Source organism: Impatiens glandulifera, chromosome 5 (assembly GCF_907164915.1).
Source record: "Impatiens glandulifera chromosome 5, dImpGla2.1, whole genome shotgun sequence".
Lineage (NCBI taxonomy): Eukaryota > Viridiplantae > Streptophyta > Magnoliopsida > Ericales > Balsaminaceae > Impatiens > Impatiens glandulifera.
In genome coordinates, this window is record NC_061866.1 from 37,754,372 (window position 1) to 37,765,621 (window position 11,250).

At 35.8% G+C, this 11,250-nt stretch overlaps 1 protein-coding gene across 1 annotated transcript; it reads left to right on the forward strand.

Moving 5' to 3' along the window:
* Nucleotides 1-5,042: 5,042 nt before the first annotated feature.
* Nucleotides 5,043-5,295, forward strand: LOC124940285 (peroxiredoxin-2-like). Its single transcript, XM_047480792.1, has one exon. The coding sequence runs from the start codon at nucleotides 5,055-5,057 to the stop codon at nucleotides 5,289-5,291; it is 237 nt and encodes a 78-aa protein (XP_047336748.1). The 5' UTR covers nucleotides 5,043-5,054; the 3' UTR covers nucleotides 5,292-5,295.
* The last annotated feature ends 5,955 nt before the right edge of the window (nucleotides 5,296-11,250 follow it).

An 11,250-nucleotide genomic window follows, 5' to 3' on the forward strand; every position in this document is an offset into this window, starting at 1 on the left:
GAAGATGAAGGGGATGATGAAATTGAAGACGAACCGATCAATGTACCACCAAATAACGAGACTAATATCATGGAAGACGAACGTGTTGAAGTTTGTGAGGATCGTGCAATGGAAGATATTATTGCTGAGGATCATCTAATGGAAGATATTATTGCTGATTTGTATCCTAATGTCAACAGTCATAATGAACATCCAAGTGAAAATGAGGATCTCGTTGATGATGCTAAGACGTTTTACAAATTGTTGGACGATTCGAAACTACCTTTGTATGAAGGTTCTCGCATTTCCAAAGCCTCAACTCTTCTTAAACTTCTTCACATAAAGAATGTAAGTCAGTGGACAAACACTTCATTTGATTTATTGTTGAGTTTATTGAAGGAGGAAATACTGTCAATTCATAATCAACTACCGAATTCGTATTATGAGTGCAAGAAATTCATTAAAGACATGGGCCTATCGTACGAAACAATTGACGCGTGTAAGAATGATTGCATGCTTTTTCATAAAGAGGATATGGATTTGCAGCAATGTAAAGTTTGTGGGCTTTCTAGGTGGATTGTCAATAAACCTAAAGGTGCAATTCGAACGAAGGTGAATGGTAAGTATATACCCAATAAGTCGTTGCGCTATTTTCCATTAAAACTGAGGTTGTAAAGATTATACATGTGTTCCAAAGCTGCTCCATGCATGACTTGGCATAAAGATAACAATCCCTAAGATGATGTGTTGAGGCATCCTACTAATTCAATGACATGGAAGATCTTTGATAACTTGTACCCAAATTTCTCAACAGAACCTCGAAATGTGCGACTTGGTTTGACAAGTGATTCAAATAAATGTTAATATGCCGAAGAATTAAAAATATGCAAAAAAAAATCACAATTAGTTGCAAGGTTTTCAGACCATACCTCTAATGGAGTCTTGTCACCAAGTGTAGATGATGGTAGACGATTTATCAAATGTTGAGCATATGCCACATCCACTGTCCAACATTTATCGTCTAACCCAACATTAGACAACATACAAAGAACTTTCTCCACCAATGTCATGTTTATACTTTCACCATTCTGTTGTGGTATTTTTCTGACTATAAAGTGTCGAACTATGTCACAATTTTGGCATAACTTTTAGAATAGATCGTTTTTGTATTCGCCACTATTATCAGTTTGGAGAATTTTGAAAAATATTTCTGTTCTTTTCAACTTGAGTTTTCTATTTAAGGAAATCTCAAACACTTCACTTTGTTCTTCATAGTAACACCAATACTCTTCTATAAAAATCATTAACAAAATTAACAAAATAATTTCTACATGTAAGAGATGGGATCTTGACAAGTCCTCAAATATCTGAGTGCACATAGTCCAAAATACCCTTGATGTTATGGATAACAGTGTCAAATTTTACTCTCCTTTATTTTTCCAGAACACAATGTTCACAAAAATCTAATTCATAAATGTTTGTACCTCTTAGCAATTATTGCTTGAAAAAAGTTTGCATAGATTTCTCACCAGGATGTCCCTAACGCATATGCCATAACTTTGTTGTCTTTGATTCCTTATTTTATTTTATATTCTCACATCTAGGCCTTTGAATCCAAAGCCCTAAAGAAATGAGATTCTTTTTCATATTTCGTATGTATCGAACATCTCTTACAATTCTGGTGGATCCATCATCATTTTTCATCTTGATTGAACTTATATCTTTTAATTTACATGTATTATCACTTTTCATGTAAAACTCCACCATATAGTTCTTAAAAGTCAAATAACCACTCTCGAACTTGTATCATATGATAAGTGCAGACTGAGTTCAATATCCACGTGTTAGGATGTGATGTTATGTGTTACAACGCCAAAGAGAATTCTGAATTTACATCGCTTTTGATTTTTACAAAATTTGCATCTTTAGAAATTTTCTCTTTTTCTTCAACTTTGGGCAGGTATTCTTTCAATGTCCTTTTCTTACGACATAAAGCACATTCATCTTTGTCAACTCTATTTTTCGATCTTCCTCCTCTCCCTTTTGATTTTCTTTGTTGACGACCCCTTTCTATTAATGTTTCATATGATATAGCTATTCTTTTTTTCCTTTTGTCATGCTTTCTCAATTTTTGACAATATAAAACAAAATTTATAGTATCAATAGATACATTTCATTTCCCATGAAGTAATAATGTTTCTAAATTTTCAAATACATCAGGAATGGACGACAAGCACATCAAAGTCCAATCTTCATTCTCAAATTTTAGATTAAGATTTAAAAGATATGATACTAATTGATCAAACTTAGTGATATGTTCATTTATGGTGGTACTTGACTGATAATCAAACCAGAACAAATTTTTTTTTTATATAAAGCTTATTTTGACCATTTTTTTTCTTTATGAAATTTGACCTCCAATGCTTGCCATAATATCTGTGCAGAAATTTCCTTCTTGACGATATATTTCTGTTATCTAGACAAGCACGGTCGAATTGTTCCGCACACCAATCGATTTTCAATTCTCTATTCTTTTTCTTCTTTATCATCTAGTTTTTTTTTACCTAATAACAACATCTAGACCCTGTTGAAAAAGAAATCTAAAACCTCACTTGCCACATGCCGAAATGCATAGTATCATCAAATATTTCCATCGCAAATTTCAAATTCGACATTGAGGACCTCGTTCAGGATAAAGAAGGAGTTGATTCTCTTTATGAAGACTCATTCGCCATGCCAAGAACGAATTTTCGGCTCTTATACCACTTGTTGTGGAAAATCGATTAGTGAAAGAAGAAACAAAAAGAAAGAACACGCTAAGGATTTTGATAACAGAGTTTGGTCAAATGTTACCTACGTCTCCGAGTATTATGACTATCAATTATTAAGAAATAAGAAAGCTACACATATTTGGTGCATCAAATCAAAGAGAGTATGGTTTATTTTATAAATTAAGAAAATTTCTCACTCACATCATCTTCTAATATGAGATTTTAACTGTGAGGAGAATTATTTTATATACTAAAAAAACTTCTACTAACATCTGATGTGAGATTATAATTGTGCAAAAAAAAAATTATAGATACCAATACCGGAGACTGTTGTTGATTGGAGAGGTTGAAAATGGCTAAAGAATTCGCCAGAGAGTGACAACCGTCCCAATTTAGATTCTATTTTTTTTTTTTTCAATTAAGACAACTCTCTCCCCATTTCTACTCACTAGTTATTTGTCATCAAAATAATAAGTTATCAAAATTAATAAACAATTTTTTTTTCTTTTTAAATTTAATTTTATAATAAACATTCTTTTATTAAAAGAAAATTTTAAAATCTGGTTACCAAAATTCGTTCAAAACGATTTTAAAAAACCATGATATATACCACAATTCTTTGATGTTCTCTTCTCAGTTTCCTATTCAAGCCTATTGTAATTTCCCAATAATTTCATTCTCTTAAAACATTTTTAGGTAAAAAATAAAATCATTCGATAATATTTGCAAACGGTAATGCTTAATTAAGTAAACACATTTTTTTAAAGAGATATTATAAGATAAACACAAATTAATTCAAAGAGTTTGTATTACATTGTAAAGAGAGTTCTGTGAATCTATTGGAAGATAAAACAATTTATTTTAATCAATTGTGTAATCTTTTAATAAATTCATAGAGTTTCAGCATCGATTATAATTGGTCTGCATTAAATTACAAATTTAATTTTAAATAGTATAAACTTCAATCTATAGAGATTTATATGTTTAATATATTTATTTAGTTGGCAAATCAAATATAATAAATATAGATATGTATTTATTAGAAGATTTACACAATCTAAAATTAAATTAATTTATTATATTACTATCTTTGTAAATTTGGCAAATTAAATCATTATAGGCGATCATACATTAATTTACAAAATCCCTTTTAAATTGTGCAAATTTTCTAATAAATGTATAGAGATTTATAACTTTATGAAAAAATTTACAGAATTCAATTTTTTTTAAAGATTCATGCAATATTTTATATAATTAAAATTAACAAACAAATAAAGATTAAAAAAATGTCCAAAACAATTTGTAAAATAAAATAAACAAGTAAATTAAGAGTGCAACACATACTCACCTATATATATAAAGATGAAATGAGGCATATTATTATATTAAGCAATTTGTAAGGTGTAGACAATAGACAAACAAAGATATGGCTCCAATAACGGTTGACGAATCAATTCCTGATGGTACACTCGCTTACTTCGACGAGAACGATCAGCTCCAAGAGATCTCCATCCATTCCCTCGCCTCCGGCAAGAAAATCATCATCTTCGCCGTTCCCGGTGCTTTCACCCCTACCTGCAGGTAAAATCATACGCACGCAATGCATTGAATTTTGGAGCTGGCATAAAGGCGGAGCTAAAATTTGAAATCTACCTAGACTAAATTGTTTTCACAAAATTTATTCATAAAATATAATAATATTAAGTAAACAAACAAAATAAACCTAGTTTACTATCTCTAAATTTTTTAACAACGAATAACTGTTAATAACGAACAATATTTACCCATTATTGTTACCCTACATATAAAAAATATTTTTGCCTACTCGGGCTGGTAGCCTTGTACATTGTTCTGTCTTTGTGACATATGAATTTTACTTACAATCAGATGCTTAGATCTCTAAGTTAGTCTAGCTCTGCATTTTTGCTACCATGGATATGAATTCTAGTTGATCATTGCTAATTATTGGTGCATTTTTGTTGAAACTTGGGTGGATGCGGAGGAAGTGGACAGATTATTATGAATTTTCTAAATAAAAAGAAGAATATGCGTCTGTTTTTGTTGTGCTCTTATCCATCTGTGGTATGCTAATTAATTAATTCATTCATATTTCTTGGCAGCATGAAGCATGTGCCTGGTTTCATCGAGCAAGCAGAAGCGCTCAAGTCAAAGGGTGTTGATGAAATCTTGTGCATCAGCGGTACTTTACTTGTAAATTATAATATTGTCTTGCAATTTCATACTAGTGTGAAATTAGTAAATTAATTATTAAGTTTTGAAACTACAGTGAATGACCCATTTGTGATGAAAGCTTGGGCCAAGACATATCCTGAAAACAAGCATGTGAAGTTCCTTGCCGATGGTTCAGGAACCTACACCCATGCCCTTGGCCTCGAACTAGACCTCACTGAGAAAGGGCTCGGTGTGCGCTCCCGCAGGTTTGCGCTGCTTGTTGAAGATCTGAAAGTGAAGGCTGCAAACATTGAATCCGGTGGTGAATTCACTGTTTCAAGTGCTGAGGATATTCTCAAGGCTCTATGATCTGATCTGTGCTATTTTCTAATAAACTATGTTGCTTTTGTGCTTCACATGGTCCTTTGGTAGTTGAAATGATTTAAGTTAATAAACTTTCTACCTTTACCTAAATTAAAATGATTTATCTGCTATTATTTTTTTTATACTTTTTTTCTTCTATCAATTTTTATTTTTTTTGATTCCATCTAAATGCGCCTTACATTTAAGCGGGGTCAGGTTGTCATGCTAGTTTGTCTTTAATTAAATTTTTTTATTAAAATTTAAAAAATAAATAAAGGTATTTTAATATATTATTGATAATTTGATTGATGTGAAAAAAAATTGTGTTATTAAAATTAACATTAACCGTTGTAACTATAAAACAAAGGTAAAAATTAACGACATACATACAAAATAATTTTTTTAAAATTATTTCAATCATAAATAGTCGTTAAAAATTGAAACAAGTAAAAACACACTAGAACATTCTACAAACCTTAGAATTTATTTTTCGCATACTTTCTTTTTAAATTTAGGAAGTTAGTACAATTCTAATAATCATAATACAATTTAATTTATAAATGTGGGGTGAGAATTGATTAGGTAATATTTAATCTTTTAGATGGGTTCTTAATATTTGAGTTATCTTTTGACACTAGTAGAAAAAATGTCTTCTGTAACGACTGCTAGTAACGACGTTCGAACGCCCTTACTAATATTTTTATCAGTAACGGCTATAATAAACCGTTACTATTATAACTACATTAGTGTTAGATAAAATTAGACCGGTTCACATAAACCTAACTTAAATAAATCTTCCATGCAGGAACAAGGAACCGGACCGGACAAACAAAAGAACCGGCTAAAGAAAACTAGCCGGTCAAGTCATTAAACCGACCAGGAACACTTGGAATATAACCGCACAAAGAAAGGATCGGCCAAAGCTTAAAACCGGAAACATCAGACAGCCGACCAGCCACAAGGCAAAGGAATAACCGGAAGAAGTCCGGTTACATCACTCGTACCGGAAGCCATCCGGTTAAGAAGACAATTCGGGTATCTGTTGAGAATGATACCAAAGGAACAGACTGAACACTTCCATATCCATACAAGTCTGAGGAAAGTCTGCAGGCTGTAGAAGACAGTCCTACAGGATCTTTCCACTTCGGGATAAGTCAGAAAGGAGATCTTCCAAGTACAGACAACTGTCTAATAGACAGTGTCTACATTGAGTAAAAGACAAACCTAGCAGGTTTGTCTTACACACCGGAAGAACAGACTGTCAGGTCTGAGGTTGATCGTCAGGTCTGAAAAGATGACCGCAGGCTCTGAATCACTGAATCACTGAACCTCTGCACCCCTGCTCAGCCAATCAGATTCAAGGTAGTGAAATATGACCGTTGGCATATTTCACCTATAAAAGGGGCAGTTGAAGAAGAGTAAATGTGAGACACAGTGGGACAAGTGAGAAATTCTAAGAGAATTCAATCTACAAGTGAAAACAGTGCGTTCTACCTTTAGAGAAAGCCTGAGTGCCAGTGTGTGTAGTTTACAATTCCGGTATAAATTGTAAGAGTGTTATCGAGCAGGAAATAAGTCTCGATAGGATTGTATTTGTATTCCTTAGTGAATATCCTTCTCGCGGTTTCGAGAGGAAGGGGTGACGTAGGAGTTTTATCTCCGAACATCCATAAAATCGCCTTTGTCATTTACTTTCTGCCGGTTCCATTTTCTAACCGACCCGTACCGCTATAACCGACTTAACTCTATCCAAAACGATTCACCAGTTTACCGAAACCGACCCATCAATTCTCAAATCCTCATCATCCGAAACCGGCTCTGCCTATTATACAAGTGTGCTGCTTCAACCTGAAAGCAAACCTCTTCCGCACTTGAACCTAGTTCAAGGGTTTGTGACAGGTTGTGTAGTATTGAAACCCCGGTGTTAATCTCTAACTGGATTAACCACCACCCTTCGAGTAAGAACCGCTAACCGGTTCAACCCCAGTCCTCCAGCGGCTACCTAGATCCTAACAATTGGTATCAGAGCAGTTAGTTTCAATACTCAAGCAAGCATGTTTCAGGATAGGCCTCCAATGCTAGAAGGTGATGACTTTGCCAACTGGAAGGCACGCATGCACCTACACCTAATCACTTTGGATGATGAGATGGAGTCCATTCTGGCCGAAGGACCGATAATCATTGATAAGGACAGAAAGGAATGGACAGCTGAAGATAGAAGGAGAAACAACCTAGATAACCATGCTAGAAACCGGATCTCCAACAGTGTGGACAGAAACACATACTGCAAGATCAGAGATTGCAAAACCTCAAAGGAGACATGGGACACGGTCATCCAGATCTTTGAGGGAAATGAAAGAACAAAGGAGAACAAGATAATGGTGGCTACACAGAAGTTTGAAAGCATCAAAATGAAACCGGGAGAAACAATGAAGGAGTACAGTGACCGGTTCACTGGTGTGTTAGATGAGCTAGCAACACTTGGAAAGAGGTATGACAACAAGGAGGTCATCATGAAAGCACTAAGATCTCTTCCAAGTGCGTGGGACATAAAGACAATGGTAATGAGGGAATCAAACTGTCTAAACAAGATGAAGCTGCATGATGTATTCGAAGATCTTAAGGCATATGAGTTTGAAATGAGATCTAGAACTGAAGAAGAGGTTTCGGCCTCAACTTCAACCAGAGCATTGATCACACCCATAGAACCGGTTGCTCCTGCTCCAGCACCGATCAGAACCGCCGAACAGTTCACCGAGGATGCCATGGCTAGGCTCGCATAGAAGTTTGGGAGGTTCATGAAAAGAAGTCAACCGACAAACAACTACTATGGTGATAAATCCAATATAAGGTGTTATAACTGCAACTGTTTGGGACACTTCAAGTGGGAATGCAGGAAACCAAGGAGGGATACCCAGAAACAGGATAACCAAGATAACCGAAACAATTATCAACAAACCGGTGAAGGAAGTGAGGTACCGAAAGCACTGATAGCCGATGATGGAGGAAGTCTATGGGCTCACAGTGACAGTGATGATGAACTCACATGCCTCATGGCAAATGAGGAACATGTATTTGACTCTCCTTGTGATGAATTTACTAAAGATGAACTATACAATGCATTGAATGACATGGTAGAAGAATATAGGAACCTACTAGCAATGTTGCCTAAGCACCTCAACATTAGAACCGATCCTATAATACCCATTACGACAGAACCAGAGGTACCCATTATAACCGAACCGGAGGTCGTAAAACCTGATGATACCCATATTTTAGAAACCGAGTTAGATCCTAAGACCAAACAATCCAGTGAACCGGCTAGAGAACTAACTGAGGAAGAAAATGCCCGACTCCAATATAAGATGGCTGCATATAAGAGATCTAGTGATATAGTAAAGAAAATGTGTAGTCATTACAGACATCCCCGTTGCAAGTTCGACCTAGGATACACAGAAGATAGCTCCAAAGACCAAAAACCCATAGAGAAAGTAAAGTTTACAAGAAGTAACCTCCCCCTTATAAGATTCCTTAAAAGCTCCTGGACCGCTGAAGAAGAGTTGACCGCATACTATAGGGAAGAAAAGCTAAAATACGACTATGTTGGTCCAACCGACTCTGAAAAGTGGCTTGATCCCGTAAAAAGAAAAGCCGAAATTCTCAAATATATGAAAGCCAATCCTGAACCGCATAGGTTAAACCAAAGGTCACCAAACCGAAGATCATCACCATTTAAGACCTATGTAGAAAAACCGAGATACACGAGACCGAGTGCCAAAAGGACGGTTAAAACCCTAGCAAAGAAGATTGTCCGGTTTGTCAAGGTTTGGATACCCAAGGGACTAATCGCATGTGGACCCAAGTAAATGTGGGTACCAAATAGTTGTAAATATGTACATTTTGCAGGATCCAAAGAAACGGCTAGGAAACTTTGAATGGTTCTTGGATAGCGGCTGCTCCAGGCATATGACCGGAAACAACAATTTGCTAACCGACATCAGAATAGAAACCGGTGCTCTAATCACCTTCGGTGATAACTCTAAAGGTAGAACTGTGGGCAAGGGTAAGATTGTCCATGGTAACCTAACTATTGATAATGTACTTTTAGTTGAAAACCTACGTTTTAACCTACTTAGCATTAGTCAGATGTGTGATGCTGGATACACGGTAGAATTTCTTAAACATGCATGCTTAGTTAAGAACTCTCAAGGCGTTATACTACTAACCGGAAATAGGCTAGGTAATATTTACAAAGTAGACTGGAAAACTAAGATGGAATACCCGGTATGCATGATATCTAAGACTGATCAAACCTGGTTATGGCATAAAAGACTAAACCACCTAAACATGAAAACCTTAAACTACATTCGCGGTAAAAAGCTAGTAGAAGGTATTCCTGACATAGTATTTAACAAAGATAAGGTCTGCTCAGCATGTCAAATGGGTAAACAAACTAAGTCAACCTTTAAGAGTAAAGGAAATATTCAATCTAGCCGATGCTTAGATCTCTTACACATGGATTTATTTGGACCAATTCAGGTCGTTAGCCTAGGAGGTATGATGTACACCATGGTAGTTATTGATGATTATTCTAGATTTACATGGGTATTATTTTTACCATCTAACCGTGAAACCGCATCAAACCTGATTACACTTCTTAAACGCTTGCAAAATGAAAAATCAACTCGCATTAATAGCATTCGAAGTGATCGAGGTACCGAATTTACCAATAGTACATTAACCGCATATCTTGATGAATCCGGCATTAGACACGAGTTGTCTAGTGCTAGGACTCCTCAACAAAATGGCCTGGCCGAGAGAAGAAACCGGACTCTCAAGGAAGCCGCACGGTCCATGATAGCCGATTCCGGCATTGCTCAGAAATTTTGGGCTGAGGCTATCAATACTGCATGTTATACACAAAACCGGTCTCTGATAAACAAGTTTCACAACAAAACACCGTATGAGGTTTATTTTAACAGAGTTCCCAAACTTAAGTACCTCAGGATTTTCGGTTGTAAATGCTACATTCATATAAATGGTAAAACATATCTTTCTGCTTTTGATGCAAAAATCGATACTAGAATCATGCTAGGGTACTCGGCAGTGAGTAAAGCATATAGAGTGTATAACAATAGAACTTTAACCATGGAGGAAACACTTCACGTTGTTTTCGATGAATCGGTTGAAAGTAATACTGCATCATGCTTTGATCTACACAACAGATTGGAAAATAAAAATATTCATTCTGATAGTGAAGATGAGATTCCGGTCTTCAGGCGGTTTGTCCATGACCAAATGGGTAACATTGAAACCCAGCCGGATCAAGTTGTCCCACAACAGGAAGCTGACTCTTCGGTCCAATCCGAGGAAGTCGGTCGGTCTGACAATCCTGTTCAGCCTACCGACATGTCTAGCCTTGATCAAGTAAACGGTAATTTGGTAGACATCCCTGAACTGAACCTCAGAAGAAACACTAAACATCCTCCTGAGCAAATTATAGGTGACCCTTCAGAACCTGTTCGAACTAGGCGTCAACTTTTGAAGGAATACTTCAATTCCGCATTTATATCCCAGATTGAGCCGAAAAGAATAGATGAAGCATTGTCAGATCCAGATTGGATCTTGGGAATGCAAGAAGAGCTAAACCAGTTCGAGAGTAGTAAAGTCTGGTACCTAGTCCCTAGACCGAAAGATCAATCGGTCATAGGAACAAGATGGGTATTTAGAAACAAACTCAATGAGGACGGTTTGGTCACGAGGAACAAAGCCAAATTAGTGGCACAAGGTTACAAACAGGAAGAAGGCATTGATTTTGAAGAATCATTTGCCCCTGTAGCTAGGATTGAGGCCATTAGGATTTTTCTAGCCTTCGCTGCTTTCAAAAACTTTAAGGTTTTTCAAATGAATGTTAAGAGTGCATTTTTAAATGGTGAATTACGTGAAGAGGTGTATGTTGAACAAC